Genomic DNA, 23493 nt, shown 5'->3' with positions numbered 1-23493 from the left:
GGAATCCCAAGAATGAACAATATTGATGGCTTTGTACGTTAATCAAAGAATGAACATTAGTGATAACCTATTTTGTTTAGTTAATGAAGATGAAAATATGGGTTCAACTTGCTCTGAATGTGTTAGGGTTAAATGGTTTCTCAGCGATGAAATGAACTTTTTTTAAATGAATAAACAAGGTATGTTATGTTTCCTGTTTCTGAATAACAATTTTCACCCGCTTGTTTGAACCAACCTTAACGATATATCATTTATTTAATTAAATTTTATTAAAGTTGCCAATTTTTAAATATTAAAAAATTTAAAATTAAATGGGGAAACATATCACAATGATTGGTTCAACAACCATAGTGAAATGTGGAATATTTCCAGATTAAAAATAAATAAAAAAGAATAGCGCTACTGTGAAAATAAAAATAAAAAGAGATAGCTGATATCATCACGGTTGGGGAAATCCCTGTGGTGATATTACAGTTACTTTTACTTTAAAATATATAAAAAAGAAAGCCATCAATGTATTATTAAAGAAATCACAAAATTGTTGGCGTTAAGATTCGAACTCATGAACTTTAGGAACTTTCACCATGGTTACTTTATTCAACTGTAGTAACATGTAAACTATTTTTAATTAAATAAATAAATAAAAATGATGGCTACTGATTTTATATATTCAAAAAATACTGTTTTGTAACATTGGTGTTGTAATACATACTTTTTTGTAGAGTAGTGTAAGTGAAAACACAAATTCATGTATACTTATGAATTGATAAACAATGCTAAGTAACAATTATTATTTTTTGTTGAATTAAGTTATTTCGTATGTAAGTTTGAATCTCCATTTTACGCCTTAAATATTGAATATTATAGGGGTTCAAGAATTCATCCATATTTGATTTATTTATTTCTATACAAAGCTTATATATGTACCTAAATGTTAAAATAAAAGTCAAAATTTAATGTGATTCTTGACATTAAAAGTATTTTGAGAATAATGATTATAAATTAACATCAGCCTAAATGATAAACTGATGTGCACCATAATTGTATTGGATATGGTAGCTAATTGATACACCGCACGAGATCAATAATACACCTCTTTTGAAGAAAAATAACTTCACAATACCATGGATCATGTTGTAATTGTATATTGATGGACTCTACCATATCTTTGAGCGCCATTGACAATATTTTCATTGGATATGGTTAAGGAAGATGGGTCTCATTCTTGTTTGGGGGGCTTAACAACTATCTTTCGTGTTTGCACCATCCAAAACAACATTCTTAGGAAGGTCTGATAGATTTGTATTTGGGTAAATGAGTATACTCATCGATGTCAATCTCTACATCATAAAAGCAATAGAAACACTACACATAATTTTAAGAACACAAACAACAACAATATACAACGAATAATTTTAACGAGACAAATGAAATAGGAAGTTCCTAAACTAAACTTATAGTTACCTCAATCACATCCAAAATTACATTCACCCACTCCTTTTCTAATATTTCCTCCTTCTTCAGACCAACCAGTTTTACAATTATTTTCTGGCGCATTTCTTCTATCTTTGAAAATGATCCAAAATAATAATTCAAAATAATGTATTTTCCAATACCTCGAATTTACCCACCATGCTCCTTTTTTCTAATAACTAATACCAATATACCATGGTATTGTTGTGTAACAAAGACTTCGACATTGACTTTTTAAACCGGTGAATCCTACAACACAAATAAAAGTTTGTTACCTAAGTGAAATACCTACTATTAATATTCTTGAAAAAATAGTCTAATTACAATCTTCTCATCAACTACACATGTAGTCTCTGATGTGAACTTGCCATCTGTTCTTTCTCGCGCTCTTTCCATTTCCCATGGCGTGAAGGTAGATATGGGTTGAAATCAAGTCTTAGTATATCATCTCTAAACTATTGTTCTAAATATTTTCTTTTTTCTTTTTATCATTGTCTCCTCTAGTTTTTCATATCCTCCATAAGATAATCTATATGGATAGGTGTTTTTAGCCCTATTTTTCTAATTTTGTATTTATTACAAGTTGTTACATTTAATTTAGGCCCTTTAATCATTATAAATGATTTTATTAGACCAATGTATGAAACTCTTGTTATACTCGTTCAACAATCATTTTTCATTCATCTTGGGGAACTTTTTCTTGATAAGTTTTTTGTAAGAAAATAAATAAGGTTAAAATTCGTCAATGTTATTCAATATATACAATTGTGCTTAAATAACTACATCACATACAATTTCTTAACATTTAAACTTTGAGTATCTCTACTTTCATAACTTCGCTCACGACGACACTTGAGAATTCCTATACAATCTGTTTTTAAAAAATAGTTTGAACAAAACTCAATAGTTTCTTCTATGATATACCTTTTAATAGTTTAAGCTTCATCATGTATTCTTATATGCATCATTCCAAAAGTCAAAGGTCAATTTTAAAGTCAAAATTTCAAAGGTCCAAATCAGAATACTTAAAGTGCAATTTATACTTTTAAATTTTTGGTTCATTTCATTTTAATTGAAGATCAAGTTTGATTTAAATTTTAATTCAAAGATGATATTCAAATTCATTTGATAATTTATTTTCAAGCATTTTATTCCAATTCATAACCCATTTGTTCATGTTTTGTTTCAAGCCAAAGTTAAAGATCTTAAGCCATTTTCATAAAAATCTCAAGCCAATTCCAAGTATTATCTTGCAAGCCAACTTGACCAAACTTTGAGCCACATTTGAAGCCATTTTCTAGAGCCAAGCAAGCCATGTATTTATTTTTGGAACCACACATAACAGTCACGTTTCTTGCTGCATCAGTAAGAAAGGCAAGTTCAAAATTTCATCTCAATTCAAATTCATTTTGAATCACAAATTCATATTTCAGAACAAACATTTACATTACAAATTACATCAAATCTACACCTTTCCCTCCACTTAATCAATGGTTCACACAACCTTGCTTCATCTTCCACCTGCAGACAAGCAACGACAACACCGAGCCGTAACGTAATTTTTTCGCATTACTCTTTTTTAAATGGTGAACACTCCTGTACCCTTGAGTTTAGATGGGTATCGGTACCCTCAACCAATCAAATGCTATCATTTCATGACATGTCACTTATTTGTTTTAATTTATTTTAAAATAAATTAACATTTAATAACAGTTTACACTAAAGGTACCGGTACCCAACTTAAATTCATGGGTACCAAAGAATTTACCTTTTTAAATAGTTTTTCTTTATTAATCGAACTAAGTTTATTTTATAAAAAATAATAATAATAACAACTTGGGCTTTCTATGGGTCCAAATTTTTAATTGCAATCCCATTTTTAATTCCACACCCCTTTCTAGTTCTATTTTAAATTAGTTCGTTTTTATTTCAGTTAATAAATTAATTGATTAAAGAATTCATTTAATTTGTTAATTTTTCTAATTAAATTATTTAGTTTGATTAATCAATTGAATTAATTTTTAGGGTAGATGCATGGGTGTTTCTTCCTGACCAACGGGAAAAAGATGATTTGAAAAATCTCTCAACACAAAATTAATTTAGTGGAGCATGAAGTAAAAGTGGGGCAGTCTATACAACATGTCATAGAGCTCATCATCATATTGCTCTTGAATTAGTGTGTATTAAATTTGTACTTGCAATGTGACAACATGTATTATATTTGATATACATTGCAACCATATATATTGACCTTATTTATAAGAATAGAAATGATATTTTTACACCAAATCTTACACCTACACCGTATGTACGGACGACAATGTTCATGTACGGACAAATACTATTCATGTACGGACGTTTATTTTTAATACATGGACGTGCATTAACCAACTTCATTACTGCATTAACCAAGTTTTTACACTGCATTAACCAAGTTTGATGACTGCTAAAAAATATTTTTAATACTTAAATGTTGCATTAACAAACTTTATCATTAACCAATTTTTTACATTGCATTAACCAAATTTGGTGACTGCTAAAAATTATTTTTAATACTTGGATGTTGCATTAACCGATTTCATTACTGTATTAGCCAAATTTTTACACAACATTAACCAAATTTAGTGACTATTGTAAAGTACTGTTGGGTGTATTAATAGCATTACTCTTCTAAGAAAATAAGATCAAGTGATCTGTCCATCATGACGAGGTCTTCATGGCCACCCACAAAAAGAAGATTCTGGTTGATCTATGTTCAGAGATGGTACACGTAAGTCAATTAACTACTATGAATAATACATTCTATAATAAATTTTTCACCTTGTCAAACAACTAACCGAAGCAGGGGCGGAGCCAAGGCCCAGCTAGCCTGGGCAGGCGCCCGGGCTCAACCCCTATTTTCTTTGTACTCCCTCAATTTCATAGTCAATTTTTAGACAACATCATAGGCAAAATTAGGGGCAAAATTAATTAAAATAGGATCTGGAACTTAAAACAAATGAATAATCAATGGTGTAAACTTTTTGCCCAGGCTGCATAAAATTCCTGGCTCCACCACTGTTACCGAAGTATATTTCTGAGATGCGGCATGTTTAATTGCTTTTTTAAAAAATAAATTTATTCCCTCACTTTTGCTAACCTCCAAGGGACAAGATCTATTAAGTGCCTAGTTTTTAATCCTGTAATTGTATTTAATTCTATTTTTGTTTATTTTTCTATGTTCTTTGGGACTAAGGGCCCGTTTGTTTTGGCTTTTTTTAAAAATGATTTTTATAGTGTTACCAAATTTTGTGAAAATTTTTTTTACAAAGAAACTTTTTATAAAAGCTTCCAATAAAATTTTTGTTTGAATAGTTATTCTTGAAATGTGATTTTAGGTATTTCATCTATTTATGGGGAAAAAAATTGGATATCAAAATTTCAAAAAATCACTTAATTTTGAAGCTATTTCAAATAGATTTTCATAAAAATCATTTTTCAAATACAATTTTTTGAAAAATTTATGATTTTGACTAAGTTTTGGTCTTCAATTATGTATGTTTATGTTATAAAATGTCAAAACTAATGTTTAATTTTAGAAAAAACGAATATAAAAAAACTTGTAATATTTTAAAAAATGGTTTTAGAAAATCTATTTTCAAAAATACAAAGAAAAAATCCATTTTTTTAAGCTGAAACAAACTGGCCCTAAAAGTTACATTTTTCAGTTGACCGCCTTATCCTTTTCTCTTTTTTCAAAATTATTTTGAATCACGAATTTAATGTTATTTGATAGAAAATAAATATTCATGATACATGAAAATTCAAACATATTGATTTCTTTAAATTATTTACTTAAATGACTCTGTTTTAAATGGCCCTTATTTTTCTATATTTTTTTTAAATTGTCTTTTTCATCAGTTATTTTGCCCAACTAATGAGAAATATCATTTGCATAAATTTTCTAGAATATGACGCTTTTCTGTTTTTTAAAATTTAAAATAATCTATTCTCTCAATTGTACCTTATAAGCAAAGCGAAATTTCTTTTGTATGAATACACTCCTCGTTTCATCTTTATTCTCTTAAATAAACCTAGCTGGTTTTCCTCTTCATCAAAACACCCTAAACTTAAATTCCATCATCTCTTCCGACATCAACTTTTTCAACCAAACTCAAACGAAGCTTCGTCATCACATTTTCGACATGTAACTCACTCTATCCTCTTAGAAATGTTAGCTTTGTTGTTGTGGTTTGTTTATTTCTTATATATTATGTGAAGAGAGATTATTCTGAATATGTTAATAAAAATGACTTATTCTGATAGAATTTTTTTTCATGAATAGTGTTAATTTGAGAATGTACCACTAACCACTAAAATGTTGATAAAAATGTTGTTATTCTTGAAATATTGTTTTTCTTGAATAGTAGATTTTATCTCTGTTGGATAGTTGCCCGAGATAAATTTTGCTTTTTTTCCTTAGAGATAGATTTTTGTTAAAAAATAACTCTATTGCCGGTTTTTTCATATGTTAACAAATCGAAATCTAAATAGTTTTTATAAGTGTTAAACTTGCAAATATTTTTATGGAAAAAATTTAAATACAATTTCATATTTTTTTCCAATAAAAACAAATATGACAAATATATAATTTTCTCTTACAAATATACAACTTCTCCTATTTTTATTATTGAAAGGATATTTAAATACATTTGACATATTTTTATTGTAGAAAAGTATGAACTACATCTATAAAATTGTATCTAAATATTCTCCTATATAAGTGTTTGTTTTCTTTTTAATTTTAATTTATGAGTAAAACAATTAATAAAAATTTATTCGAGAATGACTAAATAACATACACATTTAGGAATATAAATGTCTAAATAGCTAGGTTGGCTAGAAGCATTCTGATATCTAAACAATAAATTTCCTCAAATTGCATGTAGACATAACATACATTATACATAACAACTGCAGTGCTTCATTTCATATCCTCCAACCATTACTATTTAAAATCAATCAAGATCAACATACAATCACTTCCCATTTAAAGATAAGATTTAATTAACACATATTAGCTCCATCCCAACTACCAAGTATTTGTTCCGTATTAACTCCCACTTCCTTCCATTATATAAAGACCACACTTCCTTACTATTTTTCTCATCCTTCACTATTAAATTATACATTTCAGTACAATGGATTCTCAAAAATCGTTCCTAATTATTGGCCTATTGGCCATGGTTCTTCTTATTTCCTCAGAGGTGTCAGCTAGGGACTTAACTGACACTTCCACTAATGCCAACAAAAAGGGTGAGATAGCTATACATTTATTTATTTTATTTAGTCTCCAAAATATGAGTACATATTTATTTTATTAAAATTTATATAAATTCGTTGTAGTCTTTTTTTTCTTGCGAGCCTTTATTGATGTTGGAGATTTTTTACTTACATATAGAATCAAATAGTTTAAGAAATAAATTTAACATATTGTTGTAATTGCAGAGGTTGTTGAAAAGTCAAATAAAGTAAATGATGCCAAACAATTTGGTTACGACGGCTATGGTGGTTACGGAGGCTATGGCGGAGGCTATGGTGGTAACGGAGGCTATGACGGAATCAATAGTGGTTTTGGATACTATGGCCGAGGCTATGGAGGCTATGATGGCCACCATAGAGGCTACGGTGGTTACCATGGAGGATACGATGGATACCATGGCGGAGGTGAGGGTTACAATGGTGGATACCATGGCGGAGGCGAGGGTTACAATGGTGGCTACGGTGGATACCATGGTGGCGGCACTGGTCGCTACAATGTTGGTTACCATGGCGGTGGTTACCGTGGTGGAGGAGGCTACGGTGATGGTGTTGGTTACCTTGGTGGAGAGGTTTCAAACAATGGTAACTGATTATATCACCGTGCATGCATATTTTAAGTGTAATAAATTTCTAAGACTAAATAATTTTGGGGGATGAACAAAAGCGGTAGTTTGAGGTTATGTATTTATTTAGAGATGTGCTATACTTACATCAGATTTCTACGCCTAACTAATTTACACCGTAGAAATACAAAGAATTCAGCTTTGCACAGATTTGAATATTGGAGAAAAAATTATTAAAAAACTGAAAAGTATTGATTTATGGTATAATTCAGGGTGTAAGTGTAAGTTTGGGTGTCAAACTAGCATTTCTCATTTATTTATCTTCCCACTAGATATTTCACATCTCTATTAATCGTTTGTAAAATCATTATCACTGTGTATATATGTGGTAATGACTTTGATTTCGAAATAAAGTTACGAATGAGTCACCGTATAATATATCAGTTATCAAATATCATCGTCGTCTTGTCTAAAGAAATTTATCAATTAAAAAGTTATTTGGAAAATGTTTTTTTAAAAAAGTATTTTTCATGAAATTGTCTTTTATATACTTGAGTAAGAAATGTAATTTGTATTCTCAATAGTAAAACACTCACAAAAGCAAAACTGCGCTTAAGATTTAGAGAATGTGACAAGGAAAAAAAAAGGAATATGTGCCAATATATAAAATAATTTATATATTGCAGAATTACACTGTCAACCAATGACGATTACGTATTTTATCAAATTATATTAAAAATTTTAAACAATTTATATATTGTAGAATGATATGTTCTCATTGGATAACAGTGTAAAACTATTTTACAATTGTCAGTTCATATTCATTAAACTCATGTGACAAATAATACCACACATTTTAAAAAATTAATTTGGTCTTTCTATATCTAAAAACAAACACATATTCTATCTTTTTACGATTCAACATATTAAAATAAAGGGTTAAACATGTTTTTAGTCCTTATAAAATTATCAAAATTACTTTTAATCCCTATAAAAAAATTGACATTTAGTCCCTATAAAATTACTTTTGCACTCACTTTTAGTCCCTGTAGAGGGACTAAAAATGAGTGCAAAAGTAATTTTATAGGGACTAAAAGTTAACTTTTTTTTATAGGGACTAAAAATCAAAATTGAGATATTTATAGGGACCAAAAACTTATTTAATCCTAAAATAAATTAAACATAAATAAAAAAATTTCAAAGGTAATGTGAACATTTGACTATAATTACACTATACTTATGGTCTCGTTATAACTTTTATCTTTGAATCAAATAGTTTTTCTAAACGAGCATAACATAATTACACTATTTTACTTATGACGAATAATTATTAATTTTCAATGACCACTTCATGAACATCCAAAATAATAAATAATGGATAAACCGTATATTAAATAAGAAACACAAATTTATATACATTTATGAATTGTTAAACGGTACTAGGTAACGGTCTTTTTTTGATGTATTAACTTATTTTGTATGTAAGTTTTAAACTCAATTGATTTACGTCTTGTATATTGAATATTATATGGGTCAAAAAATCCTTCCACATATTTATTTCTTTCTATCAAAGCTTATGCATGTACCTAAATGTCAAAGTAAAAGTCAAATTTTAATATGAGTACTGACATTAAAATTACTCCCTCCGTCTCACCATATGTGTCCTCTTTCCTATTTTTATTTGTCTGAAATTATTTGTCATTTTAGAATACCAATGTGATATTTATTATTTTTTCCACTAACTTACCCTTATTTATTGTATTTTAATCATGTCATCACTTCACTATCTATTATTAATAAGGGTATTTGAGTAAATGACATTCATTTTATCAGTTAAATCAACAAAATTAATCATTATATTAAAAAGTGTGAAAATCTTAAAGAGGACCACTATTGTGAGATGAAGGAAGTATTTGAGAACAATGACTATAAATTAACACCACCCTAAAGATAAATTTGTGTGCACCGTAATAGTATTATTGATATGTCAAGTCAATCAATACCATAGAAAAGATCCATAATACACCTATTTTAAAGAAAAATGATTTCATAGTGCTCTAGATCAATGTTGTAATTTCATATCGATGGACTCTGACATATCTTTGACAATCACTCAATCTTTGTATTAGATCTGCTTGAGGAATAAGGGTCTCAATCTTGTGTTGGGGGATAAATAACTACCTTTCGTATTTGCACATTTAAAAAAATTTAATTTTAAAGGTATACTAGATTTGTATTTAGGAGGACGAGTAAACTCGTCAATATCAATCTCTGAATCATAAAAATTGTAGCAACACAACACCTAATTTTAAGAACACAAACAAAAACGACACACAACACATTTTTAATCAGACAAACAAAAAAGGAAAGTTCAAAAACTAAACTTATACTTACCTTAACCACATCTCAAGATATAGTAGACAATCACCCGCTCATTTTCTAATATTTAATTTCATTCATCTTTAGATCAACCAACTTTTCAATCATTTGCTGGCGCATTTCTTCACTCTTTGAAGATGATCCAAAATAATGTCTCATACAGACGCATCGTCCAATACCACTAACACACCCACCAATATTGAATTTCTCAACCGGGAATCCTACAACACAAATAAAAGTTCATTACAAAAGTGAAGTACCTACAATTAATATTCTTAAAAATAACCTAATTACAATCATCTCAACAACTACGCGTGTAGCCTGTGTGGAGGACTCACCTCTTGGTCTTTTTCATGCTCTCTTTCATTTCTAATGGTGTGATGAGTTGCAATTAAGGCTTAGTAAAACATCTCCTAGCTATTGTTCTCACAGTTTTCTTTTTTCTTCAATCATTATCTCCTATAGTTTTTCATATCCTCCACGAGATAATCTATATAGATAGCTATTTATAGCTATGTTTTCCTAATGTTGTATGCACTCTAAGTTATTAAATTTAATTTAATAATATTTGGCATCCATTTAATTGTCTCAAATGCACTCTCATTATTAGAAATCATTTTATTAAACCAATCTATGAAACACGCGTTATTCTTATTCAGTAACCATTTTTCATTCATCCGGGTGAATTTTTTCTTGATAAGTCTTTCAAATAAATAACGTTGAAATTTATCCAAGTTATTCAACATATATACAAATTTTCATAAAGAACTACATCACGGGTCATCGACTTAACATTTAAACCTTGAGTACCTCTACCTTCATAACTTCGGTGATGACGAGAACTGAAAATTCCTATACAATTTATTTTTGACAAATAGTTTGAATAAAACTCAATAGCTTCTATTTTTATGTACGTTTCAACAATTGAAGCTTCCAAATAGTGATCATTCTTCATATACCCTTTAAAGATTTTCTTGTATCACTCTACTAGATACATCGACCTTAAATAAACTAGGTCATAAAATCTAATCTTCATGACTAGATGAACAAGTAAGAACCATAATATCAAAAATTGTGGAACCCTAGAAAAAAACATCTTAATGACTTTATTACATATAAAATTAAGAATAAGCACAATCTAGTTATATTTTCCCTTCCATTTTTTGGCAAATAGCCACTAATAAAAGTTAATTTATCAAGACATGACAATCATGATATTTTAAACCAATTAATTTTTTAGATATTTTTTCGATCCAAGTTTCTTGAAAAAAATTTAGTGCCCTTTGAAACTTTGATACTCTATAACCACTCATAATTTTTTTCTTTTCAAGAACAAGTGTGAAATGTTTGGTGTAAATATGTTATTTCACTTATTTCTTCTGGGTTTGCCTCTTATCGTATATCCATCCTTAAAATATCTAGACATACATTCTTACCATCTTTTGTATTTCCTTTAATGTTAAGAAGAGTTCCAATTACACTATCGCATAAATTTTTCTGCAACTGCATCAAATAAAGACAATGTCTTCATTCGAGTCTATCAAAGAACACTAACATTTTTTTCCAATTATTTTTCTCTACGGCCATTTTTTAGATCTTTCCAAAGACTATATTAATGTGTTTGATACTTTTCCTCTACGATTAAGGACTTTGGAGCAATATCAAACTCATGTTGTCTATTAAAAACCTTTCACAATCTATGTCATGGATGGTTGGGTGTAAGAAATGTTCTATTACAACGATAAAAAGTATTTATTCCATTTTTTAGTTGGTGGTACACACTTTTTGTTCCTTAACGTTATACCTAAAAAAATTATTATATCTCGAAAAATTGTTAATTCTGCAAGAAAACATGGCAAGCGTCTTAAAATTTTCACCCGAATATGCATCATCAACATCAACACTACTATAAATATTATATTTTATGTCAATACTTTCACCTTGGCTAATGTAAAATCAAGGTCAAATGACCTGGAACGCGCCATTTAATTTTTATTTTTTTTAGATTATTACTCATCACTTAGTTTTCTAAAAAGGTCGACATCGAATGTAACTTAGGGTCTTAGCTTCGATTCCCAGCTCATACAATTTGATGTTTTATTTAGAACCAAAAAGACGCCCTTATTTTATAATTCATCTTTTTACTCAATTTTAAAGAAAACTGACATGAAAAGTTTACTGCTATAAAAACAAAATTATCTTGCCCCATTACATAACAACCCTAACATCTATCTCTCAAACAAAACTCTAATATCCTCATTGTATTTTCATAGAAAAATACAAAGATGATGATGCTGAAGCGAGGCTGATAACTCCTCATTAACACAAGCTTCGTCATCCTTGCACTAGTCTCACTTCATCGTCTTCCTCCTAGTATTAATTTCATTGCATGTGTTAGAGCTCTCGTTTGATAATTTGACTCCTAAGTAACGAGAGCTCTAAACATATATCATCCTTAATACGAAAATGATATGTTTTTTAGTGATCTTTTATATAATTGCCAAAATGGAATATCCAAATTATTATTTTCAAATCTTCTTCACATATCTGGTACGTCAAATATCACTTCTCATTTTACAATATTTTTGTTGTTTTTGTTCTCATAAATTCTTATGAATCGTTGTTGTATGAAAGTTAATAGATTAAGCCAGGTGTATGAGAAAGGAGTTTGTTGAATCTCTTGAATTTCGAAAAGAAAACTACTTGACGACAATGAAATATTTTATTGTTCTTGTGTTAAATGCGGGGATATAATTTTTTTTGAAAAGAAAGTAAATGTTCAATCATTTATGTTGGGATGGAATTAGTCAACATTATCTAATATGGACGTGGCACGGTGAAATGGAAAAAAAAAACAAAATGCAAGTGAATTGACAGTAACACTAGTGTACAAATTGATGAGTTAGGATTCACATGAGTTGGCCTTTGCGGGGCAACTTATATGAACGAATCATTTATCATGCATTCCAAGCAAAAAAAGTGTTTGATGTCACTAACTCTTACAATTTATGATATTCTCTATGAAAAATACCCTCCTCATAGTGATGAAAATCAATATTTAACTATTGATATTCCAGAGACCATTTCTTTTGCAACACGTGTGTCTACTTTATATGAAGAAATTGATACCGGTGATGTACATGTTATTCGTTATGATGATGGCGAAGGCGTGTGGAAAATCTAACAAGTAAATATCTTTTAATGTTTATTCACAATTTTTTATTTGTTATAATTTCTTTTTTTTTTTTGTTACAAAGAGGGTCAAAGGCCCAAAGAAAAAGAAACTACACCGACACAACCCTCAAATGAGGGACACCACAAGAATCCTCGGATAAAAGTCTACTAATGCAGTCTGGAGCTGCACTGAAACTAATAAACTCAGGGTTCATACTACACCCAATACCAGCAAGCATGTCAGCACATTTATTTGTTTCTTTGTACGCATGCACTACATGAACAACTTCAAACTTCTTCATGCTCTTCCTAATCTGAGCAATAATTGTTACATATGTGCCAATAATTGTTATACTAATAAGTATTTATTATTTCAAATTATAGGTGTTTATAGACAAGACACCAAAAGTCATCTGGTCATATTGTGCATCTTGCTTTCTTCGAAATAAATTCACATTAATTTTATATATTTGTTGTTTTTTTTGTTATAACTATGTCATTTGGATGCCATTCTGGTTTTGATAAAATAACATATATTGTTTTGTTTCATTATATTTGTCATTTTAGTTTTGGTTCACGGATGCTTTGTTGTTGTGTTTCTATGTATCTGATCTAGTTTATAATAAGTAAAATAAAAAAATTATATTTCAAAAAAATAAAATATTTCACTAAGGTTGATTCTTCAAATCATAGAAAATATATATATTTGTTACTTCTGTTAAACCCAACAACCGTGGAGGAAAGATAGTGATACACGTTATTTTAAAACTGTCAAAATTGTAATGTTAGGTATCAAACCCATGATTTTTCCACATTTCACTGTGGTTGGATATTCTATTAATCTTGGTGAAAAGTGGTGCATTATCCAGTTTTTTACCTCGACCACTAGTACGTGGTGGAAAATAACATACTTTCTATCACACTCTTTCTTACCCCATACCATTAACCGTGGTGAAATCTTTATTCCAGCCGCGGTGATAAATACTTTTTCTAATAATGTTTGTCGTTGTTTTAATTTGGTGATTTTTAGTGTTTAGTTTATGTACTTAATTAGAAAAGCTTGATACTGGTTACTTTTTTTAAAGGTGAATTCTTATCTACCTAACTCAAAAAGTTGGGTAAGGTTACCCTCCTTTGTAAAATACTTTGAAAACAACAAATATTTGTAGCATTTTAATAAATAATTAAATATATTTAATGAGATGGAATCATGTAATTGGTTGGAGGTACACTACCCAACTTTTTGTGATGGATAGAGAAGTTGTCCCCTTTTTTAAAAAGTTTGGTATCCAAATTTGAGACTGATTAATCCAATGAGTAGGGGTGTGCATGGTTGGTTATTTTCAAAAACCATTTAAATGGTTTGGATTTATAACCATAACCACATTTTAATCAAAACTGGTTATAAATTTGGTTATGATTATATAATCGGTTTTTTAAAAAAATTCAGTTTAAAAAAAAAAATTTCCGAAATTTTTTTTTTCAAAAAAAAATTAATATTTTGAGAATTAAAATATTTGGATTTGGATAATAACCGAATCCAAAATAATTTAACCGGTAAATAATCATTTAATTATATCCAGATTATATTATATGAATGGATAACCAAACCATTAATAACTAAACTGGTTAATAACCATTCAATTATATCCAAATATTTAAAAGTGGTTTAGATTTAGTTATGGATTTGGACATCAAAACTGGATATTTTGCACACCCCTACCAATGAGACCAGTCTCACTGTCCATTTGCGAGAGCCTCATGTAAAATTATAGTAAAATTCAGTATAAATATTGATCCACTATAAAAATTGTTAGCACCTAACGTAATTTGAGACCTTTAGATATCCTCTCAAAATCTAACGCTTTATCAACATTGAATTTCTGGAAGTTTGCTCTAGTGTTTGTTACCTGATTTGGTGAAGGTAATGATAATCTATATATTTGAATTTCCTTTCGATATAGAATTTTGAGGATACAACTAAACCATTTGAGAATGCAGCTCCACCAAATAGCTAAGTACTCTGATTTTTAAACTATCACTTTCCACTTATAGCAAGTAGACATATACATAATAACTGAACTGCTTCATATCATATGCTCCAATCTTTACTACTCAAAATAAATCAAGATCAACAAACAATCACTCCCTAGTTTAAAGATAAGATAGCATTAATACAGATTAGCTCCTTCCCAACTACCAAGTAAAGATTCCGTATTGATTCCTACTTCCTTCCATTATATAGAGAGCATACTTTCATACTACTTTTCTCATCCTTCTCTTCCAAATAACACATTTGAGTACAATGGATTCCAAAAGAGCAATCCTCATTCTTGGCCTATTGGCCATGGTTCTTCTTATTTCATCAGAAGTGTCAGCTAGGGACTTAGCAGAGACTTCCACTAATGCAAAAGAGGGTAAGTTGGCTATATACATATTTTATATTTAGTCTCCAAAATATGATTACACATTCATTTTATTAAAATTTATTAGACATTTCTTAAAGTATATATTGTTTCATGAGCAGTTTAAGGATATTTTATAAATGTTGGAGTTTTTTTTTTCTTACTTATAGAAATATATAGATATCTATACTCAAAATGAATTAGTTTAAGAATTAAATTCACATAGTGTTGTATTTGCAGTGGCTGTTGAAAAGTCAAATGAAATAAATGATGCGAAACAGTATGGTGGAGGCTACGGTGGTTACCACAATGGCTATGGCGGTTACCATGGTGGTGGAGGTGGTTTTGGAGGAGGCTTTGGTCATGGTGGTGGTTACAATGGTGGTGGAGGAGATTATGGTCATGGTGGTGGAGGTGGTTTTGGAGGAGGCTTTGGTCATGGTGGTGGTTACAATGGTGGTGGAGGAGATTATGGTCATGGTGGTGGAGGTGGTTTTGGAGGAGGCTTTGGTCATGGTGGTGGTTACAATGGTGGTGGAGGAGATTATGGTCATGGTGGTGGAGGTGGTTATGGAGGAGGCTATGGTCATGGTGGTGGTTACAATGGTGGTGGAGGAGATTATGGTCATGATGGTGGTTACAATGGTGGTGGAGGAGGTTATGGTCATGGTGGTGGTTACAATGGTGGTGGTTTTGACGATCGTAACTGATAATATCATCATGCATGCATGTGTTAAGTGTAATAAATTTCATGAAATAAATAATGTCGAGTGTTTGAACAAAAGAGGCACAGTATAGATAGACATCCTTTGTGGTTATGTATTATCTATCTTGCCACTTTATAGTATCGATATTGTTCCACTCTATAAATCGCTATGTCTATCATGTGTAATATATCAAATAATATCCTTTTCTGGGATTCGTTGTTGGAATATTTTCTGTCTAAGTAACTTTGTCAATTATGTATAATGATGGATTTTTGTTTGTGTTTCTTCCTTTGTTTCACTTTTATATTAATATATTTGTGATTTAAAATAATTTCAAACTTCATTATCGTCTAAATAAATCCACCTATTAAAAAAAAATTGCAAAAAAGTCATTTCATATTATTTCATTATATTATCTATCTTTGGATAACATTCTTATATATATTTTGAATAGAATTTGTATTTTAAAATTAAAACATTCATATACATTCAAGTAAAACTACGCTTAAAATTCATAATTTTAAGAGGAAAATTAGAATCTAAAATTTGTATCTTAAATTATATGATGTTTTTTATAATTACTATAGTTTAATGGAAATACACCGACAGTGTAAAGCAGTTTTACACTGTCAGTGATATCTAAACTGTTAAATTTTATAAAAAATTTGACTTTTTCTTTAAATTAAATATAAAGTATTTATTTTTAGGATTGTGATGCACTGACCGTGCAAAAAAATTACAATGACAGTGCACTACCTTTAAGTTCAATTACTATAATAAAATATAAAATTTTAAAGAATTTTTATCTTGACTTTTTAATAGAAAAGCATAAATTATATAGTAATTTAGAAAAGAAAAAAATAACTCAGAGTATAAAAGTAGCTAGTATCAGAAGTGTGCAAGGACAAAAACCCTCACAACCGGCTAAGCTAGAAACAAATGGAAAAGCTAAAGAAGAAACCACAAATAGAGGAAAATAAATAAACACACAAAAAGAACAACAACAAAACAAAGACACGCAAAAAATACAACCTCTAACAAGACATACATCAGAAAAGAGTAAGTTGGGGGATGAAAGCGTTAATCACATGTGCGAAACAAAGTGAGAGCACCAGACCACTCACAAGATTCTAGTCACTCAGATAGAAACGATCAGGCGAACTTTCACACTTTCTCTCTTTTAAAATTCTGAGGCTTTCATGATTCTTTGGGAGATACATCGATCTTATAAGCAATTCAATGGAATTTTGAGTACTCACCTATTTGATGAGAGTTTATATATCTTCAAGTTTGGTAACCATCATCAGAGACTTGGAAAGTTATTACCACCTACTTCAATAATCATTGTAGTTGTCGTCATCAAAACTTTATGAATATTCTCAGTAGAATCATCATCTTCATATCTGCAAGCACATAGGTCCATATTCTCCTATTTTTTATGATGATAATGTATCTCTTATAGATGTTGTAAAAGAAAACATATAGATATATAATTGGAGTGGTTAAAATCCCCATCACATAAGTAGAAAGTATATTCTACTCTCCTTGAAAGTATACTTGTCTTTATTTTTTTAATATACAAAAAAGAAAAGAATCAAAACACATGAGCAATCTAATCCAAAAGAGACATAAGCAATCTAATCCATAAACAAACTATCAAGTAGAGAAAGGGGATAAGAAGAAAGAGAATAGATGCAAAAGCAATTTAATCCATGCATGATTTATTTAGAAATTCTAGTTCAGTTCTTAAGAAAAAAATGTTTTTTTAGAAAAAAGTTTTTTAAAAATTGAAATTATATTCTTTAGACGGACAGATGTCAAACAGAATGTCTGGCACAATGTGTATGACACTTGTTGACATATTTTTAACAAATAACACAAGAATTGGTAACCCAGTTCGGTGTAACGTTACCTACGTTTGGGGGGCATTCAAACCAAGAAAGGAAATCCACTCTCAATAGTAAAAGTACAAATAGTCTAAGATGAACAATTCTTGTTCAATGTCTTTCTTCTATAATGATGATTTTCAATCTTGATGGATCTCCTTAAATAAATATAAATCTCTTGATAATTCTTGCTATATTTGATTTAGATCACACCCTCCAAAAATTCACATAATCAATCAAAACATTGTTATGAAGATTGAGACAATTAGGGTCAGTTTGTTTCAGCTTTAAAAAAATGGATTTTTTCTTTATATTTTTTAAAATAGTTTTTATAAAACCGTTTTTTAAAATATTACAAGTTTTTTTATATTCGTTTTTTAAAATTGAAACATTACTTTTGACATCCTAAAACATAAACAAATATTATCGAAGACCAAAATTAATCAAAATCACAATTTTTAAAAAGTGGTCATTTAAAACAATTTTTATGAAAATCTATTTGAAATAGCTTCAAAATTAAGTGGTTTTTTGAAATTTTGATATCCAAAAAAAGTTTCAATAAAAAGATGAAATACATTAAATAAAATTTTAAGAATAATTATTCAAATGAAATTTTCATTTAAAGCTTTTATGAAAAACTTCTTTGTAATTTTTTTTTACACAAAATTATGTAACACTATAAAAAACTTTATTAAAAAAAATCCAAACAAGCGGGCCCTTAATAAATACAAATCTTAAACAATTAAGCAGTTCACATACAATCTTACTAAAATAAGATCTTATCCAAATTTATACTTAAGTTAGCACACTTAAATCTCTGATATAACCGAACAAAAAACAAATCAAAAAAAATACAAGATATACTTAAATTTATCTTGCCCACCAAGTAACAGCCAGAGACAATTGTCTCACATATTGTGGAACATTTGGCTTGACATCTATCCACATAACAGAATTTTGAATCTTAAAGAAATTAAATAAAATCTTTACTTGATATAAATCACAATTCCAACTTTTCAAGTAAAGGATTCAAAATAAATCTCTTGCAAAAACTGTACCACACTTTAAATCTTGCAAATCCAAATCTTATAAATAAAATTAAGCGCTAAGGTAATCTAAGAAAATGATAAAACTAAAGAGTACAACCTATATCTTAAAGACTATATTGAATCTTTAGAAAAAAATAATGAAGCATTAAACATGAACTGGATAACCTTAGAAACTAAGCTAATAATTGTGAGACTTATGCCTCGATGAAAAAGGAAGTGAATGACTTGCATGAAATCCTACGTGAATTTAGTAAGGAGAAAGAAAATATTGATTTGATTCTATCAAATCAAAGGCCTTTTCTTTATTAAAAGTGGATTAGGGCTTAATTCCAGTAGATCACAAGTCAATCATCGTGTTTATATTAAATACTTTTATTGTAATAAATTTGGCCATACCTAGATCCATTTTGTTTTTATAAATTAAGAAGGTCTAAACATAGGATCCCTAGACCTATTAAAACTACTAATGTGGGTATCAAAGGTAAAAACCTAGTGTGTTTTGCAAGAATTACAGTTCTAATGAAGTTGTAATGCTTACTAGATGAAGCAGTGTAATGCAAAAAGTATACCCTTGAGTATAAAGTACGTTATTGGTAATGTTTAATTGTATTGATTCTTGTTATCTAAAGAAGCTCGCTAATGTTGTATATCAACGGTTGTGATCAAAGCAAATATATTGGTTGAGGATGGTCTTAACATTTATGATCTATGATGGTCAGTTGTCCTCTTACTAGGTTGAGAAGATTAGGGGATCTATCTGTCTCGTATGTTTAACCCTTTTTCAATATTACTTGATATTTAAGATAGTACAGTTTTTAGAGGCTGGATAATTAAAAAAACTCATATTAACCCTCTAAATAAGTGTTTTATTATTTTCTCATCAATTTAAAATTATCATTGCTAATAAAATGTATAAGCTTTTAGCGTTTTTTTAAAAAAGTGTACAAATAAAATGAGTAAGGGTGCAAAAAACAGTGTGCCAAAGTTAAAAATCAACCTAAGGCCCAAAAGTACCAAGGAGACTAAACAGCAAGAAAATAATCAATTAGTTAATCGATTAGATAGTCTACTGTTTTTAAATTTCAAATAAAATTTTAATCTTCACCTACAAGTAACGGAAAATGTGTGTGATATATTCAAAATCATCATGATCTAATTGATTAATTAGGGCTTTAAATTTCAAATAAAATTTTAATCTTCACCTACAAGTAACGGAAAATGTGTGTGATATATTCAAAATCATCATGATCTAATTGATTAATTAGGGCAGAAATCTAATCGATTAGATGGCCTGTTTTAGTAAAATTTGGCTCTCATATTTTTTGGGGCTATGCCCATGTTAGATAAGATGCACTCTAAATGGGAAGTTCACTTTCTTGATTATATTTATGATTTTTATACATGATACCATATTGGAACTCATAAACCCAAGTATTTTATTATTCATTCTCCTTGATTATTACCAAGAGAACCATACAATATTTATATAGAAAAATAAGATTTCCTAAAATAGCGGTGGTATATGACCAAGTCATAAAAGCTATTAGACTAAGTCATTAAAACTAATTAAGAGGGGTTTCTAATAAAAAGTATGGATTTAAAAATTTAAAAGGAGATAAAGTACTAACAAGCAACAACGATGATATTTGATTTATCACACATGATTACACATTCACCATTTTGGTTCGAAATCAAACACAGCTTCACATATACATAGTGATAATGTAATTTAGACACGATTAACAACGTTGTAAAACATCAAAGCGCAAGATAGATAACCACCATAGATTCATCTCTGTCTATCTATACCACTTTTGTTTAACCCTAACATTCTTTATTCGTGAAACTTATTACACTTAGAATGTCCATACATGATGATACAATCAGTTACCATTGTTGGAAGCACCACCACCACCGTGACCGTAACCTCCACCACCGTGACCGTAACCTCCACCACCGTGACTGTATCCTCCACCACCGTGACCGTATCCTCCACCACCGTGACCGTATCCTCCACCATGACCGTAGCCTCCCCCATGACCATAGCCTCCATGACCGTAGCTTCCATGACCATAGCTTCCACCATGACCATGATTATAGCCACCATAACCATACTTGGCATCATTTACTTCATTTGACTTTTCAACAACCTCTGCAAATACAATCGTATATCGTTTATATACATATATTGGCAAGACAGAAAAGAATGGTGTTTTTTTCTATAAAATTTGTTACTTATTAAGAATGTGATATAATCAGTTACCATTGTCGGATACACCATGTCCACCGTGTCCACCACCACCACCATAGTGACCACCGTGTCCATGACCATGACCGTGTCCACCACCATAGTAGTGACTACCACCTCCATAGTGTCCATATTTGGCATCATTTACTTCATTAGACTTATCAACAACCTCTGCAAATACAACATTATATGAATTTAAATCTTAAATTAATTTTACATTATGCGTATAGATATCTACTTGTTTAACATAATGTACTCATATTTTGGAGACTAAATTAAGAAAAATAATGTATAACTAGCTAACCTTCTTTGGCATTAGTGGAAGTCTCTGCTAAGTCCCTAGCTGATACTTCTGATGAAATAAGAAGAACCATGGCCAATAGGCCAAGGATGAGAATTGATTTTTTGGAATCCATTATACTCAAATGTGTTATTTGGTAGTGAAGGATGAGAAAAATAGTAAGAAAGTGTGGTCTATATATAGTGGAAAGAAGGAGGAATCAATACGGAACTATTATTGGTAGTTGGGATGGAGTTAGTCTGTATTAATTCAATCTTATCTTGAAAATGTGGAGTGTTTGTTTGTTGATCTTCATTGATTTTTAATAGTAAAGATTTGAGGCTATGAATTGAAGCAGTGCAGTTATTGTGTAGGTCAGTTGCTATGTCTACATGGTGTTAGCGGAAAGTGATAGGTTTGAAATCATAATACTTCTAGTCAACACTAGCAATCACGTGGAGCTACGTTTCAAATACTCCCTCCGTCCCAAAATAAATGTCGTTTAAGGATGTTACACACAGATTAAGAAAAGTAATGATTGAGTCAATAAAGATAACATTTTTACAAAATTACCCTTAATTACTATTGGGTGTTATATATTACCATGTCTTGAAAAGAGTGTAGATAAGGGGTAAAGTTGATAAAAGTTAGTTAATATTGTATTGGGAAAGTAAAGAGACTATTATTTTGGGACAACTTTTTAGGGCTAAAAAGACACTTATTTTGGGACAGAGGGAGTATAATCTACACATAAATTTATATTTTTTTTATATAAATAGAGTAAATAGTTTTTAGTCTACAGCTAGTTTTTGACGCGTGTGCATCGTCCTGCATCGTGGGGACAGCTGTCCGGCCCCTTGTGCTTCTCGGTTAAGTTTGTGGGAAAAGATTGGACATCATTATTAGGATTATTAGGGTTTGAATTCAAATACTCCCAATTATGGGTGAGTTTAACCTCACCTGAAAAAAATTATAATGTTCTCTTAACAGTTACTTCAATATAGTATGTGACTAGAAAGATTTTCTTAAGACATCAAATAGTGTCTGGTTTTACTAACATGTGGTGTGTAATGTGTGTAGTGTGGGTGGAATCTGCTGAGCACCTCTTTGTGTTGTGTGGAGTTGCATAGTATAGAGTTTTCAAGTGTGGATGGAGTAATATGTAGGATTGACAAACGGTCCGTCTCGTTTATATCTGTTCCGTAAGAAAAAAAATATTTTGTATAAATTATTACTTATTTATAGGTAGCTTATTAGTTATTTTAGGATTAAGTATATTTTTACCAGTGTACTTTTGTATAGATTAAAATTATAAAAAGAACATTTAATAGATATTTATAATATTGATATATATTAAAGAACTATTTTACAATTTTGATATATTAAAAAACTATATAGACTATATCCATGGCAGATTTTAGTAAGAAAATCAAACAAATATAAATTATAATAAAAATTTATTTATTTTGATAAGTACAAAATTGAAAAATATACAGAAAAATATTAGCATGCTCAAAATTTGCACCATGGATCCTCTCCTTCCCTCCTTTTCTCTCCTTCACCAAAAACAAGTGTAATTAAATTAATGGTATTAAGAAAAATGATAAAAAGAAGAAGAGAGAAAAAATATTAAAGAGAGATAGAGAGATAAGTGTGAAGGAGATAGTTGGAGAGAATAAATTGAAGGAGAGGATCCAAGTCCCAAAATTTGTTGAGTAAAACTGGGGGTGGATTTTAGCTTGGACCAATGTCTTTTTGTTAACCATGGTCTAGCTGCACTTTTGACTGTCTATTACTACTATGGGTGTCTTTGTTTCAAGGTTAGAAAAATTATTCCTTGGAATGATATTCCTAGGATTAGTATTCCTTGGAATATTATTCCAACTTATGTGTTTGGTAAGAATTTTGTTTCCTAGGAATAATGATAAAATTTGTTTAATTTAAAAATATTAAAAAATAAAAAATAATAGTAAATGTGAGTGATAGTGGGAAGTTAAAGTTGGTTGAACTTATTCCCATGGGAATATT

At 29.7% G+C, this 23493-nt stretch overlaps 3 protein-coding genes across 4 annotated transcripts; 2 read left to right on the top strand and 1 right to left on the bottom strand.

The window, feature by feature from the left end:
* Positions 1–6636: 6636 nt before the first annotated feature.
* LOC131616039 (dormancy-associated protein 2-like) lies at positions 6637–7775 on the top strand. Its single transcript, XM_058887264.1, has 2 exons — positions 6637–6768; positions 6961–7775. Exons 1-2 carry the CDS (start codon positions 6654–6656, stop codon positions 7362–7364), a joined length of 519 nt encoding a protein of 172 aa, XP_058743247.1. The 5' UTR covers positions 6637–6653; the 3' UTR covers positions 7365–7775.
* A 7373-nt stretch (positions 7776–15148) lies between these two features.
* LOC131616037 (cold and drought-regulated protein CORA-like) lies at positions 15149–16227 on the top strand. 2 transcript variants are annotated; one of them, XM_058887262.1, is made up of 3 exons: positions 15149–15307; positions 15536–15664; positions 15710–16227. In XM_058887262.1, exons 1-3 carry the CDS (start codon positions 15196–15198, stop codon positions 16003–16005), a joined length of 537 nt encoding a protein of 178 aa, XP_058743245.1. In that variant the 5' UTR covers positions 15149–15195; the 3' UTR covers positions 16006–16227. The 2 variants fall into 2 exon arrangements, with proteins under 2 accessions (XP_058743245.1, XP_058743244.1); XM_058887261.1 differs by having other exon boundaries at positions 15536–16227.
* Positions 16228–20561: 4334 nt separating this feature from the next.
* Positions 20562–21647, bottom strand: LOC131616038 (cold and drought-regulated protein CORA-like). Its single transcript, XM_058887263.1, has 3 exons — positions 21490–21647; positions 21201–21356; positions 20562–21089 (listed from the first exon to the last, which is right to left on the bottom strand). Exons 1-3 carry the CDS (start codon positions 21599–21601, stop codon positions 20821–20823), a joined length of 537 nt encoding a protein of 178 aa, XP_058743246.1. The 5' UTR covers positions 21602–21647; the 3' UTR covers positions 20562–20820.
* Between the last annotated feature and the right edge of the window lie 1846 nt (positions 21648–23493).

This window comes from Vicia villosa, linkage group LG7 (assembly GCF_029867415.1).
Source record: "Vicia villosa cultivar HV-30 ecotype Madison, WI linkage group LG7, Vvil1.0, whole genome shotgun sequence".
In the NCBI taxonomy this organism is placed as follows: domain Eukaryota; kingdom Viridiplantae; phylum Streptophyta; class Magnoliopsida; order Fabales; family Fabaceae; genus Vicia; species Vicia villosa.
The sequence above is the reverse complement of the archived record's forward strand: the minus strand, read 5'-3'. Positions and strand labels throughout refer to the sequence as shown.